This window comes from Ruditapes philippinarum, unplaced genomic scaffold, assembly GCF_026571515.1.
Source record: "Ruditapes philippinarum isolate M1 unplaced genomic scaffold, ASM2657151v2 ctg16947_1_1_1_1, whole genome shotgun sequence".
NCBI lineage: Eukaryota > Metazoa > Mollusca > Bivalvia > Venerida > Veneridae > Ruditapes > Ruditapes philippinarum.
In genome coordinates, this window is record NW_026853382.1 from 1 (window position 1) to 15,822 (window position 15,822).

General features: G+C 31.3%; 1 protein-coding gene and 1 long non-coding RNA gene across 3 annotated transcripts; both read left to right on the forward strand.

Moving 5' to 3' along the window:
• The first annotated feature begins 633 nt into the window (after nucleotides 1–633).
• On the forward strand, nucleotides 634–5,274 carry LOC132736710 (amine sulfotransferase-like). 2 transcript variants are annotated; one of them, XM_060723903.1, is made up of 4 exons: nucleotides 634–2,038; nucleotides 2,215–2,726; nucleotides 3,350–3,539; nucleotides 4,813–5,274. In XM_060723903.1, exons 2-4 carry the CDS (start codon nucleotides 2,580–2,582, stop codon nucleotides 4,917–4,919), a joined length of 444 nt encoding a protein of 147 aa, XP_060579886.1. In that variant the 5' UTR covers nucleotides 634–2,038; nucleotides 2,215–2,579; the 3' UTR covers nucleotides 4,920–5,274. The 2 variants fall into 2 exon arrangements, with proteins under 2 accessions (XP_060579886.1, XP_060579885.1); XM_060723902.1 differs by having other exon boundaries at nucleotides 2,632–2,726.
• Nucleotides 5,275–11,301: 6,027 nt separating this feature from the next.
• Nucleotides 11,302–12,136, forward strand: LOC132736711 (uncharacterized). Its single transcript, XR_009626617.1, has 2 exons — nucleotides 11,302–11,608; nucleotides 11,897–12,136. It is a non-coding gene; the product is annotated as an uncharacterized LOC132736711 (long non-coding RNA).
• Nucleotides 12,137–15,822: the final 3,686 nt, after the last annotated feature.

The following is a 15,822-nucleotide window of genomic DNA, read 5'->3' on the forward strand; positions in this document are numbered from 1 at the left end:
TGAAAAAGTAGCTAACAATATTTTCTGTTGTCAGGAAAGAAGACATAGACGAAATGAAATCACCAAGGATGATAAAAACACATCTTCATCATTTTCTTTTACCAGAACAAACTTCGAAAAGGCAAAAGGGAGGGTCAGTATAGATTTTTTGCTACTACATGTATTGAGCGATTAACGGTATATGACTAGTAGAACAATGGAAGGTGTGTTCAAAAATTATTCTACGAGTCAAAGATCACTATTCAGTTTTACCGACAAATTTTCTCGAAACCAAGCAAAGCGTTTAAAAAAAATATGCTCTTAAATTCAACAATTCTTATCTGGCATTAAAATCAAATTAATCAAAGCTTAGGCTTATACAATAGACGCAATGTTTGTTTATCAGAATTCAAAATCACCGTTACTTACTTACGTTTCTTAAATACAGTTTTATCTTTAAAAAAATGGCACAAACAACATTTTTTCACCAAAATTAGGTAAAAAGCTACGTGTTAACATGGAACAACTAGATTTTGGGTAATTCCAAGGGTTTTCATTTTTTTTTGTTAACCCAGAAGGTTTGGTTGTTTGCAGGGGGCGGCAGTCCCCCTAATCATCAAGAAATTTTGGACATATGACAGGCTAAAAATGGCCCCGGTAACGTGTAACCAACGCTGAAACGCCTCTATCTCAATTCATTGATAAGTTGCAGCAATTAGAAATCAGTTTTGATGGAAAAAAACCCAATGCAAAATAGTGATTTTTTGGCAATTTTGAGACGTCCCCCGTTGCCAATGTTACAGGAAATTTAAGATTGAGCATGCTGTTACAGAGGCTATGGTCCAGTCAACATTTGTGCCAAGTTTCATTAGTATTGAAGCATTTTTCATAGTTTGAACTTGTAAGAGAAGGCTTTTCAATGAAAACGAGCATTTTTCCCAATAAGAAGGAAAGGGTAAAATGACTGTGAAATTAATGGACATTCTGGAAGTAAATAGGACTAAGTCTTGTCTCCTCTTTGTATTTGATATCTGCAATAAAATTGAATGGGTGTTGGTTTATTTGCCTATCTCTTTTATGATTAATTTTCAGACAGTAGATAGATCTCATATGGTAGACTTTATTATACATAATAAGATTTTCTAATATATAAAGGCATTCTGGTACATATGTGATACACAAATAAACTACTTTTACATATGGAAGGGTCTGTTTTCGAATACATGCATACTTTGCAGGATCAGGCTACAGCAAACTTAGACATCTTTTTTCTAGTTGTCACCAAAGCATGCAAGTATGAGCGAGAGAAATTTGAACTATATCAAGAAATATCTAATAGAGACTTTCTGTCGTGGTTGACACAGTTTAATTGTTCTACATAATTTCTGGATCAGTTTTGCCAGAACAAACACTTGCTTAAAAATGAATAAGTTCTTCAAGGTTTGTTTAAACTATTTAAGGAAATATTGCATATTACTTTCCTTATACAAAAATATCATTGTCTTACTTTTTTTTAGTTTATTTGTTCTTAACATGAAAATACTTATTTACTTTTAATGTAACTTGAATATTATGTGAATTTCTTTACTCTTTTCAAAAATAAGGTTTCATTTTAGTAAATTTGCTTCTTATTCATTAAGTTGAAGCAAAATAACGCTTGCACAGGGATATAGTTTAATGCGTCATAAGGTCTTATTAGAATGATCTACGAAAATCCTATCTCAATTCAAGTCCCTAGGTATACGTGTATTTTACAAGATGTACATGCAAAAAACCCACAAAAACAGACAGCCTTTGCCAGAAATAATCTGAAAGAGACTTATACTTATTGACATTGTTATATAAGAATATTTAACGTATCGTGTTTATAAATGTATATCTTCGATTTTGAAAAAAGACAAAACAAAATTAATGTTGTTATTTTTCCAGATAATCTATATGTACCGCAACCCGAAAGATTCTGTTATTTCCCTATTCAAATTATTTAAGTGGACACATCAACTTGATGAGGGAGAAAATATGTTTGGTCGATTCTTTGACAGTTTTGTCGTTGGCAAAGGTATGGTGGCATATCAGGTTTTGTATCGGTATTTCATTCTTAGATTCAGTCAAAACAAGTTTTATTTTCCTATAAGTTACCTATAAAATATCGAGAGTGTTCATTCAAAATTAGTTTTTCATTTTGACAAAAAATAGAAATATTTATTCTTTTCTAATTTTATCTATGAAATATAGTGCAAACAACAAATATGAAATACACATATGAAAGTGAATCTTATCCCTGGTAGCCTTTTAATGGTATGTATTCTTAAATTTTGTTTGTTTAGTTTCCTACATTTTCCTAAAATCAATTGTTAATAATTGCAACCTGATATCTTTGCTTTACCCCTGTGCCCTATCTTGCATTTGTTTGATGTATTGCTGGGTTTAGTATAAGTGACTTTGTGTCGCTTGGTTTAATCGGGGCTGCGTTCATCTTTCCTTTCACTTTCCTTGTTAATCTTTGTAATCATATTTAAAATATCTTGGTAATAAAATAACGAATTTAACAGGAGAATGACAAACGCCAATGATCAATCTTGAGTAAAACTCTATCATACATGTATGTACTCAATTCTTTATATAATGTGCCTCTAAATAAAATTCTTTTAGCTTATGCATGTCCGTGGCCGCAGCATGTTCTTGGATATTGGGAGAGGAAAGATGCACCTCAACTTTTATTTCTCCGATTTGAAGATGTTGTCAAAGTGAGTTTATAAATGTTATGCACACGTTGAAATTGAAGCGTTTACTTAACATAAATACATGTATGTCATTAGATATGAATACTAATAATACATTTGTTGTATCAGTCTGTATATATAGTTATCTTGACATATGTATCATATCAGATATATAGAGTTAATTAATATATACACGTATTATATTCATATTTATCATCGCTTACTAATTGTTCATACTCATGCTTTAATTCTAAATATATTGATTAAAAATAAATGTTTTCTTACTATTATTGCAAAAGGAAAGCCAAAAGTTAAAAGATAATTGTACCACCTGCAAATGAAAATATTTTGACAAGCTGATTATATCAGACATTATAGAAATGAACTCTAAACATTCATTCATCGACATTTTCAAAATAAAATAAATCTTTGTCATAAGTGACTAATGCAAGTTTTTAATCAAGACTTTATTGGACACATGTTGGAAAATGTTTTGACCTTTTTCTTGCATTATTGGTACCTCCCCGCGGTTGCCGTGCGATTTTCTTCCGACGGAAAATGTCGCTCTTTTTTGTTGATCTTTATTCTGTAATTTGACATACTCACTTGAAAACATTTGCAATTGTTAGATTTTTATATCCTCACAGGATATGCCTGCCGCAATCAGACGTATAGCCACATTTCTAGGACGTACATTAACAGATAAAGATGTTTCGGACATCGCCGAGCATTGTAGTATTGAGAAGATGAGGAATAATGAAGAAGTTAATTACTCATACTGGCAGGATATAGGATATGTCGATTTTCAACCAGAGGAAAGTCATTTTATAAATAAAGGTAGAAATTCAATAAAATATCTAAAGTATGTTTTAAATACGTAATTGATAATACATGTATATTAGAAACTGTATCAAACTGGGGTAAGTACTTCCCATTTACAAGGTTCATCAACAAAATCTATGCTGTTTTAGCTCATGGTCCTCATGCATTTTCTTTCAAATAAAAAGTCAAATGGTTACCCCAAGCCAATTTTCATTACATAAAGTGCACCTCAATATAAATCAGGGCAAAGCAATTTGAAGCTAAGTTTTTGTACAGTGCAACAACTCATTGACCGATTTTCATAAAACGTGAGATAAAGACTCCGAATAATGTGAATAAAGATCACTCTTCGACATACCTTTATAAGTTAAATAGAACAAATTACCTCCATTTAAAGACCACTTGCCAATTAAGGCAATGCTTGGTCTATCCTTTCGATAACCTTTATTTACAGGTGTGACTGTAGTCTATAATATAAAGCAATAGAGAAAGGAGTATGTTGACATTTCATAGCAATATGTCATACACATACATGTATATGTGTTGAAGGACAAAAGTCATTAGAAGTATCGCTCAATCACACAGTGTATAATGAAACAAATGACTCATTTTGAGCATCACGAATAAATATTAAACTACGCTACTGGTAACGTAAAAGAAAATAGTTTCAGCAGGAAAGCCTGGTTTAAATAAACGCGAGAAAAAAATGATAATGAAACTAAATTCTCTGTTTGATAGTCCACCTTTAATGCGATACACTTGAACAATAGTTATAGGCAGTTAATTATTGAAAATATACTTCTTGCCATTTATCTTTTTATTTGTTTCTAATCAATCGGCGGTATGGTTTTGGATTTGTCTACCGGACAAAAATTGATTTTTAAATTAAATACGGGATGTTAATTACACAAAATGTTCCATAAAGAGTTTACGGTTTTATTCATTGTACACATTTTAGATGCCATTTAATTTATACCTAAGATAGTTTTTTTGAAAGTATGCTCCGTAAAAGAATGGATATACTGCAGGGCAAACGGACTGACTGAGACTTTTACCGTATTTCCCGCCGACATTTCGGCTGGTAGGAGGGAGAGGAGAGGGAGTGGGGTGGTGTTCAAAAGTGTTGCAATTTAAAGTAAAGACTTTCATGGTTAGCCATTTTATTTTGAATCCTGGCAAAAGGCTTATAATTGTATTATAATGACACTTCTTTTGCTTTTTCACAGTAAGTACCATGTAAAGAAATTAAAATGTTGGATATTAATTATTATTCTTTTTTATAATTCAGGTCGGCCTGGCACATGGCATGAGAAGTTAACACCAGAGCAGAACGCCAAAATGGACAAGCTAATTAAAGAAGTTGAGGACGCTGGTGTGACTGTTGTACATACTTGAAATATTAGATACATAACCTTGATAAGAATTTATTGTATATTTGCACATGATAAATGAACACAATCTTAATGTCAAAATCGTAAGCATAAAAACATGTGTACAATGTACACACAAAAAGTTTGGAGCATTTTTGATTTCTTTTAAACAATTTACAATTTTGCATGTTTTTAATTGATTCATTTGTTTGACATACGATATGCGTTAATACCAGTTCAAACCCTATTAATTTTAATGTCCACTTGAGTGTCAGTAAGTAGAATACCACCTTGATAATCATGTGACTGATGAGGCTACACATTTTGCAAATCATACCGAAATAGTTAATCAGTGTGCTGATGTAAACTTTAGCCCATAACAAGCTATACATCTTGTCATTCAGTTTGAATTAAAATATTTTGTCTTGTTACAATAAATTTTTATATTTTTGTTTTTGTTCTTTATTGAAAACAAACTTCATAAAGATATACTATTTAATCAGCAACTAGAAGGTGTTTTGATAAGCTCTCCAAATACTCTCCAAAATCGAACGGGTTCACACTTTAACTGACGATGTAAACCAATCACATAATTTGGGAGCATTTTCAGATAAAGAGAAATAAAGAAATAAGACTCGCCCTCGTGAATTTCCGTGAATATGGAACTTGCATAAAATGGTATAAAAATGAAATGAAATGAAATAAATAAATAGATAAATAAATAAAGGAATATATAAATAAAAATAAATAAATAATATTAAATGAATAAACGATAAATGAATAATAATGAATAACAAAACAAAAACGACTTTTTAAATTTCCTTGAGTATGTGAATATTCAATAAAACTGGTATGAATAAGTAAATAGATAAATAAATAAATAGATAAATAATCACGTAAAGTTGAAATGATTATTTACAAAGTTTGTTTCATGTATAAAGATAAACACTTTTCAACACCTTTTTATTATTTTTTTATTAACACTACGAGTAATGGCGATATCAAGATAATCTGATTGGAAAAAAGCGTTTTGTGCCTCATTGGTGTTTTAGTCTTTTGAGGAGCGATATTACATCGAGCTATTTGCACAAAGAAACATATTCGTGCTTTGCTTATAACTCTAAAATAAGTTTTCCAACGTAAAAATATCACATATAGTAAGTGACGATTTAAATGTCATAGTTCGACCTTGCAAAATCTACTGGTATAAGAAGACCTCAGGTACCTCTCCGTGCATGTTTTTTAGGCACGAAACGGCACCTGACTTGAATTACCGACGCTCTGCAAGCTAGCTTGATAGCTTCCTGCAATGAAATCATCAAATTCCCTGGCGAGACTCGATTCCACAGCGAAGATGGCTAACTGGCTTAAAGTCAACGAACGTTAACACTCGGCGACGGACACCACAAAGCGTAACAACTCTAGCACAGTACTATCTGTGTATTAGTCGCAGTTATAGAACATACATCGTGTACATATAAACACCGGTAGCAAATTCCTTTAAAATAATGATGTATTGATAAGACAAAAGGAAATTTTACTATTACTTATAGAGATACCAGTTAATGACACTTTTGCATGAGCATGTTTCGGGTTATCAAAATGGCACCAGTCGAAATAAGTCCCTTTTGATTGATTGATATTCATATAGATTATAATAGTAATTCTTTCAATATCAACACAGACTTTATCCGTCTACCTACACTTCATTCGGAACCACCTCGTCGACTACAAAAAATCACTTGATGCATTGAAAATACCATGCTACTTTTAATGTAAAAAGACAGACTGTAATCTTGGCATAATGAATAACGAGTGTATATAAACATATATTTCAAAAGCGAGTGCATTACAATTATAATCAAAGAATATTCCTATGGCAATAACCAAATTCAAAATCTCCAATATGTATGTCTTTTGCAATATTATTTTCTAAATGCATTAAAGCATCAAATAGATGAATATGTGTCTTAAAATTTACTTTATTTAGTCAACGTTTAAAAAAAACTTCTTTACATGATTCAACTTCATAGCGAAAATTAGTCCGAAGTACAGTTTTCCCTTAGTCTCATCATAATATTGTGTACGAATTCTGACGGAAAATGCCAAGAAGTTGCGATTGTAAGTGTCCGATTGTGTTAACCTTGACGTTATTAAATGGTGTGTTTAATTTTGATAATCACACTGTATTTGTTATACGAAAATCGGCACCGGAAGTAATATCCGCTTGAAAACTAGTGTTTGAAACTACCCAACATTTCTTTTTCGAGTGCTGTGCATACGATGCCGTCCGCAGAACACTCCTCCTTAACTTGGAAGACTTCAGCATAAACCTTCATAAACTTCTCTATGGTGGCCCATCTCTTACATACCAGGACAACGTTATTATATTTACAAATGTACAAAATTATATAGAAAAAACGAAAAGATTTACTTAGATCCATTCTTATTGAGACTATATTCCTCCCTCACCCTCTTCCTTCCCTTTCCCACTATTTTGTTTTCTTCTTTTATATATATTCTTACATTTTAGACATCTACTTGTAGTTAATCTATTCTATATAAGTTTATATATAAATATATATTTTTATCTGTGTATAATTAATACTTATTCCCTTGTCTAGTATATACTAACTATAAACTTATTTAAGACAAACCATATAGTTCGCCAAAGTAGAAGTATTCTATAAGACTTGTCTTTCATTCTCATCCTTTTCCATTGTGTAAAACTGTTTTGTTTGTTTTTTATTTGTATGTACATTATATATACTTTCGGGAATAAATATGTTTAAAATAAAACTAGCGTTTACTTAGTGATCTACCTTATTTTGCCTTGTTAGAATTGAAATAACATTGGTCATTTTTAACTCATTTAAGAATTATCTTATTTCCAAGACATAATATGAAAATATGATACCTAATTTTCATCCATTTTGTGCATTTTGAACTACTTAAAATGTCACGTTTTTAGAGCCAATTGTGATCACAACTAGCATTTTCAATAAACAAGTTTAACAGCATTAAATATTATAATATAAAGATTTCTGTTTATGTTTCCCCTAATTTTATATAAAGCAGGACAGGAAGAGATATTTCAACAACTTCAAGCGTCTTACACACACGTCCACTACAGAGAATAATTGTCTTATTGGGACTGTCTGTTATATTAAAAATGATATCCACGCATATTTATATGAATATATACTATACTTGGAAGACAAATTGACACCGAAAATGAAATAACAATCCAAAGAATAAATGTGATTATTGTTTAATTACTTTAAGTAAGTAAGCCCTTAAAGTGTTTCCTGTTGCAAGGAAATATATTAAGAGTCGTTTGAATAGATGAAGTTAGATTTGTCAACTCATAATTGTCCTTCAAATTCTCTTTTTAAGGCACTTGAAATATGTTTGAGCGAGTGTTTTGTCAGGGGTTCAAGGTACAAGAACTGTTACGTTTGTCACTTAAAAATAAGTTTAATTGCGTAATAACGTCATTATTGCGTTTTTTAGTGCAGTAATTGTCTTTGATATGAGAAATATACATTACAGAACAAGATATGATAAACATATTTAAAGAAATTTACGGAATCATAAATTAAAAAGTAGACTACAAAAAAAGAAAAAAGAAATCATCTAAGCTGTGTTAACATATACTCTGAGTAATCTGCAGTATTGAAAAAAATAGAAATAATAAAGAAGTAAGTATGTCATACTGGCAGGATAAAGGATACGCTGACTTTAAACCAATTGAAAGAAATTTCATAAATAAAGGTTAAAGCAATTTTTTTTACGCACCTTATAAAATATAACCAACGAACTTTCAGGGTTCGAACGACGTGATGTTACAATAAAAATCATTATATGATCTTATCAGATTAGCCGTCTGTTTTATTTCCAGAGTCTCGTTTTTTCACAGCAAAACCCCCAACGTTTTGTTTAAACTAAGGTTAAAAATGATAAAAATATCAATATCTTATCTATTTCAATACCAGATAATTATATCAGAGTATTTGTACCTATATTACACTTAATATTTTGGACCTAGAATTTCTTAAAATGTTGTTATTGAAGTAAAAGCTACACATTATTTCTATTTTACAGACTAAACAAAGTGTTATCCGTTTCTATCGGGAAAGGTAGACTAACACATTTCTTACTGCCAATAACGCATCCAGGAGTATACTTACATTTGAAGGCCATATATACTTCAAGAAATGCTTATATTTCTATTTCTCAAAAAAGTTTTCATTCTTGGTCTCCTGTTACAGTTCATAAAAAGATAATTATTGGTAATTTACATGAATAAACTTTTGCTTCCTTTTTTTTGGCTTTTTATGTTTTGTATGGAAACCAAATTACTTCTTTGTTTACATTTTGATTCTTTTTTACAAAAAAGCACATTCAAATGCTAGTTTCTTTGTGTAATTAGTATTTATCTTGCTTTTAAACCATTATCTAAAATTTTAAAAACTCATGTTTGCCCTTTCGTAAGAAGTAAATATTTATTTGTTTCCGAGGCATTATGTACCGTTTAAATAGATTATCATTTATTATTCCATATAGGTCAGTCTGGCTCGTGGCATCAGAACAAAAAGACAAAGTGGACAAACTAATTTTGGAAGTTGAAGATACGGGAACGACTATTGTTTATACTTGAAAGACTAGTTAGTTAACAGAATAAATACAAACAGTGTACTTTTTTACTTCTTTATTATAATAAGCAGTATACAGTATATATGCACTTCCTTTAATACACGTGTCTGGTATTTTATATGTTAAGATAAAAATCAACAACAAGACATATAAAACTAATTAGAAAGTAAAAGCATGTGCATAGCCGCTTACTTTTTAAAAATAAATGGTAATTGAAACGATGATGGTCAGCTTTAAATAATAGTTTAACAGTGTGTCAATGTATATTATAGACGTAAACAAGCTATGGTTCTTTATATATCAAAGGAGCATTAAAAGGTAAGAGATAATCTTTAGAATAACTAAAAACAATCTTTTGGTAAGGTTCTGACTGAAACAAAGAAAAGCAAGCGGTCATTCTTTTTCCTTCAAGTCCATACTATAATATAAAATGATACCCCAAAAAGAATTAAAATTAATTTTCAAAACTTAATGGTTTAGTTGGAATTTTGTTGAATATATGCCCTTAAAGCCTAAAGCATAGGATATTTTGTTGTTTTATATTTTCTGGTCCTTCGGGATTATTGATTCCAGCACTTTGATAGTTGAGTACCATTGAAGCCGGTGATAAGGAACGTGAGATATTTTGCACTTTTAAATAATCTCTTAAGTACAAGCACAACCACACAAAGTCTGCCATTTTAGTTAATTTTCTAAAGTCCTGAGTTAAAGCCTCACAATTCTTATAACTGTTGTTTTTAATATTTTTTATCATGACCGGGCCTCTGAAACATGTTACTTTAAGCTTATTTCGTGTTTAGATATAGATCATCCAAAATTAAGTGACAATGACCTTTGACCTATTCGCATGAAAATGAATGTAAGATGTGTAATTTATAAAAGGACGCCTACATACATTGTTCTAAGGTCAATGCTTGTTTTGGCCTTGTTTTAAGTTTGGTTTTTACAGTTCCCAGTGGCCTAGATCTTTAAGTTTTTTTTACATCTAAAATGGATGTGGCTTCCAAATGCATGTATAAAGTTTCAATAGAATAGCTTGTTAGTTTTGAAGTAAATGATTAAAAATGAAAATATGCCAAAATTAACATAAATGCCGACGTTTACGCCAACAATTTGGTAATGGCAAAATTAACAGTATACCTTTTTACATGTAATAAATATGGGAACTAAATAAATTAACATATATTACAATACTTAACAGGTAAGCATGAAAAGAACAGTTAAACAAAAGCTTAGAATTTATCAGAAACCCAGGAATAAAAAAAAAGAATGCAGATACAAATAATAATTACAAATGTTCCCAGACAAAATAATTAGGCTAAACATATTTTTAAAATTTTTATAAAATGGGAACTATTTTAACATTTTAGAATTGTGCTTTATTTTATAAAAAGATTCAAGACCCGGGTTTTAAAAGAACCCCGTTCATTAAATTTTGCTTTTATCTTTTTCTTTTCTAGATGGGTTTTTTTTGTTTTAAACAATTAAATATAAATTTTTCACCCAAAAAATTTCTGGGGAAAAAAACCTAAAAATTTTTGCCTTAATTCTTTTTTTTTTTTTCAATTTTATTTTATTATATTAAATTTGCGTAAAAAATGTTAATTGTTACAATAAAGCGTTATAAAAAAGCACATTTAAATTAAAAATTTTTCATACAAAATTACAAAAAAAAAATTGGGTTTTAAATTTTCCCTAATTATTCCTTTTCTTTTCAAAACATTTCCTATAAATTCTTTTGAATTTTGGGAAAACAACGACAACAAAAAATAAAAATAGTCATAAAAGATATATAAAAGCGACCACTGATTGATATAAATTACATGAAATATGGCCAATCTTAATGCATAAAATACGTTTTAACATTATTCTAACACGCTTCACACTTTTCCCTTATCAAACAAACACAAGCGCTTAATGACATGATATCTATACACAGCTTAGAAACGACTGCTTAATATAACACCCAGAAAAATCTTTTGCGCACATTGCAGTCTGACATATTTTTGTTTATCAATTTTGTATTTTATTAGCATGTAGGAATGGAAATAGATACCAGTTTTTCTTGCATTATTAATAGTATAGTAATGCATGTTTTATTGTTCAATTGCATTGTAATTAATCAATCACTCAGGACTGTCGGTCTTCGTTATTATACTTCTAAGCATTTGAAATCGCGTCAGGCATAATTATACAACAATGCAATCGACACATCTATGTATTTCCGAAACATTTGTCGCTACAATACTTGTAAAACAAAAATAAGAGATTGGTTATTTTAAATAAGGTTTTTGCAAACATACAGTTCATGTTGCAGGATAGCATAGTTAAACTTTAGCTATGTAGGTAATTCAATTTGACTTTGTAAATGGTCATGTGGAAACTGGTGTATGATTTAATGAATGTAATCGGACATTTCCTTAGAATTCTTAACATTTATCACCCAAATTTTGCCATCATGCTAAGTACAAGCAAACATCCCCCGAAATGAACTACAACAAAATTAATAATGACAATGCATGAAATAATCATTTTACATCTAAACAAACAAACAAACAAACAATTAAACAAACAAATAAACAAACATGAAATAACAATCATAGTCAAGCAAATTCTTCCTTAGTGTAGCTGATATTCAATATATTATGTGCAAAACTAAAATAATAAATTTGAAAATATTATACACATGGCCTTGACATCAAATAATAATGAATGAAAAAATATTCTGTATTTCCGACTGTTTATGAGTCTGATGTTGACACCCCGAGCAAGCATGAACCGTCTGGAAGCCTTTTTAGATGTTATACATATCTGTCATGTTATTGCAAACATAACATTGTATCATTACACAATACAAACGATTCATCATCGTTGAGAAAAAAGCAATTTAGGGGGAATAATTTATGAAATGTTTCAGTAACAAACTTTTTATAAGACATTATTGATTATATTCATAAGCAAACACATTCAAACTTAACAAAAGTAACAATCGGCTAAATAATTGTTTATGTGAAATATAAATAAAATAAAGGTTTTATCGAATGCATAGACGTTTGATGTAGTAACAGGTTATATTAAAACAAACGCGTTCGAAAGTTTAGTTTTGATATTATCAACTGATTTATGATAGTTGCGACACTTGCTTTTGAAAAACCTTGCGTGATAATTTTTGCATTTTGTACGATAGCGTTTTGGTTAAACAGTCAAGAAATCTTCTATGAAATTTCTTGTCAAAAAAAATTCTAAGGTTTAAATGTTGATGATGACGACAATGATACAGATCTAAAAATGATTACAATTTTTGTTTCTGTGAATGAAAACACAATTTATCAAGCTTATTTAGGAGCCTCAAAATTACAAAGTGCTACAAAGTGTTATAAAGAAGAAAACAATCAAGGTAAAATATAAGCAATAGTTGATATAGCAAACACAAATCTTGCATAAAAACTAAGTAAACACAAGTAAATACTAAAATAGTGCAGGCAATATATATTTGAAACATTTACATTGCTAAATATATAATTTCCAAAACGAAATCAAAAGATCAAATTTTACCTAACCTCAAATATTACGTGGCTCAAAATTATCTGGAATTTGGAATATCCCTGAAAAGCATATTATATACACCTTCAATCATCTCTGCCACCATCACCACCACTCTCATTAAAAAACTTCTTCAGTTACTAACACTTTCACTTGAACGTTATGTATCACTTCATGAAAAATGAATGAGCAACATTGATTGACCCATTACGGTACCAGGTATTCAAGTCAAGATTTTTTTAAGGAGAACTCTTTTATATTTCTAGACGCTTATATTTGTCGAAGTTATATGTCGAAGTTTAATGATATCAAAAGTTTAAACATATAAGTGTTTACAAGATGTGTACGCTGAACTAAATCTAAGGGTTCTGAAGACCGATCGGTTTTCTGATAATATGATACTTCAAACTTTTAATATTCACAACAAAGTATTTGTACCATCAATAGTTTACCGTGCTTAATGTCGTCAGGTAAATGTTGAGTGCCAATAAGATTCCCTTTACCATCCAGAATAAAACTTCTCCCGGCATTTGGGACAATAGACTCGTGTAAGTGTCCAGAGAATTCGTCGACATTCGATTCCCTCTTAACACTCTGGGCAAATAAATGATGCACTTCAATGCTTTTAGTTGATCTCATTAATGTATTGCAACTTCCGGCTCCGTGTTTGTCTGTAAGAAGCCTTCTGCTAGGTGTAAGGTCGCTTTTCATTCCAGAAGACGTCGATGAATTTCATCTCGAGAACGCCGGCATTCTCACTTTTTTAAAGAAACCTTTTGTCTCCCCTTCATCCGTCTCCCCAGAATTCATAAGATTAGACATTTTACTATTAAAAGTTGTTAGGACTACTGTAGCACCATTTTTCAATTTCTATCGGTCTTTTACTGAGATCAGATCTCGCTTTGTCAAAATTCCACCGGTGTCCTTTTTGAAAAAACATTAAATTTCGCCCACTCCTGTTTCGTTAACCAAATCCGGCGACGACCGGAGCTTTCCTGTAATGTTTAATGCACCAGAACGTAAACCTCGAAACCTAAAGATACTTTGGACAAAATGTTTAAGGACATGACAAGGTTTAACCGTCTGTACCAACTTATTGATCATTTCATCTCGAAGAGCTTCAAATGTTGGATCTCCTTGGTTTCTGCCGGAATCCGGTGCAAAGCTATGAACAACAGTTCGGATGCATGGCGTAGCAAGTGGCTCCACCTTTCTTGGTCATATACCTTTACTGACTTTTTTGTCATTTATGTAAATATAGTGAGACAGACACAAGCAATTCTGATAGGGAACCTGGAAACACACGGATTACTTGCTAGGTTACAAACATCTTTCAAGTTGTCCGGGATGATTTACAGGTAAAAGTTTGTTTCATTGTTAGTTATGTCTTCTGGATCCACTTCTTTTTTGGATGAATATCGCTCGTAATTGAGAAGTAGGAAGAAGAGCTCCAGCGGAAGCATAATTGTTGCCTGTCTTCCCCAGTAACTTTCAGGAACGCTATGCAACTTCTTTGGCTCATTTTTTGATGACTTTGAAATGAAGAAACATACGATCACAACGTTTTCTCTTTCCCCAATTTGGGGGGTTTTACTGTACGTAGAGTACTGTCTGGCAAGATGTTTCCTCGTCTGTAGGTTGCATCTGAAGAATGAATGTAATTTTCGATACTTTTTTCCCCTTAGATTTATCCAATAAAAAAGAACCTCTGCCTCTTTCAGAGCTGTAAGAAAGGTGTCCTCATAGAAAATAAATGGTTCCCAATTGGATACTCGCGTACTCTTTCAGGTAAATATTTCGTTCATCAATGCGCCCATGTAGGCATTTAGAAACCTCTTTGATGTGTAAATTGACGAACCCCGCTTATAGGTTTTGCGGAGCATTTGCAAGAACGTTTTCGATATCTTCTCTTTTATGCTTGTTTGACGTATGTTACAACATCTGTAAATGTTGACTGATTGAGTTAACCATTGGTTGCCAAACCCCCGGAACTTTTTCACGGTTTTTTGGTAAATACTCAGTAACAAACTTTTAGTGAACTGTTAGTCTGTTCTTAATTTTTCTGTATAACTATTCTCGCCAAGTTTTTCTGTACTGCAAAACTCACGATACCACATTGGGGCCCAGCGCCTGATTAAGTGTGCACCATTTTGTTCAGAATATTGAAAATGTCTTCAATACTTGGAAATGAGCAGGTTCGTATAAATAGACAGACGGGATCTTCAGTATCTCTCCATCTGTGCTATGCAGTCCTGACTTTGTTATTATGTCAATATATTTTGGAACATTTTGCCCCAACCCCTGAACGACAAACACTCGATTTGATTCCAGGAGACTCTATTGAAACAAGATCGTTAATCACTCGAATATTGAAATGTGACCAAGTTCCGCCTTGTTCTCAACCCATCTCCAATACTGTCTTCATCATCTTGATAAATCCTAGAGCCCAATGAAAACGGAATATTGTTAAAGGTTGCAATCCGAAATTTTATTAAAAAACACTGTCCTACGGATACCTGTAAAACAAAATTAAAAGGAACATGGACAAATGTGATGGAATTTATTTCGGGTGTATGGATACAAAATTATACTAGAACCCGCAAGTCGAATGGGTCGCCTTGGCAACCGTAGAGCTGTCGGGGTTATGAGCATTTGTTGCATCTTAAATATAGGGATTTAAAATACATGCTTTGCAAAAAAACATCATCTTTTTTCCTTAAATAAAAAAT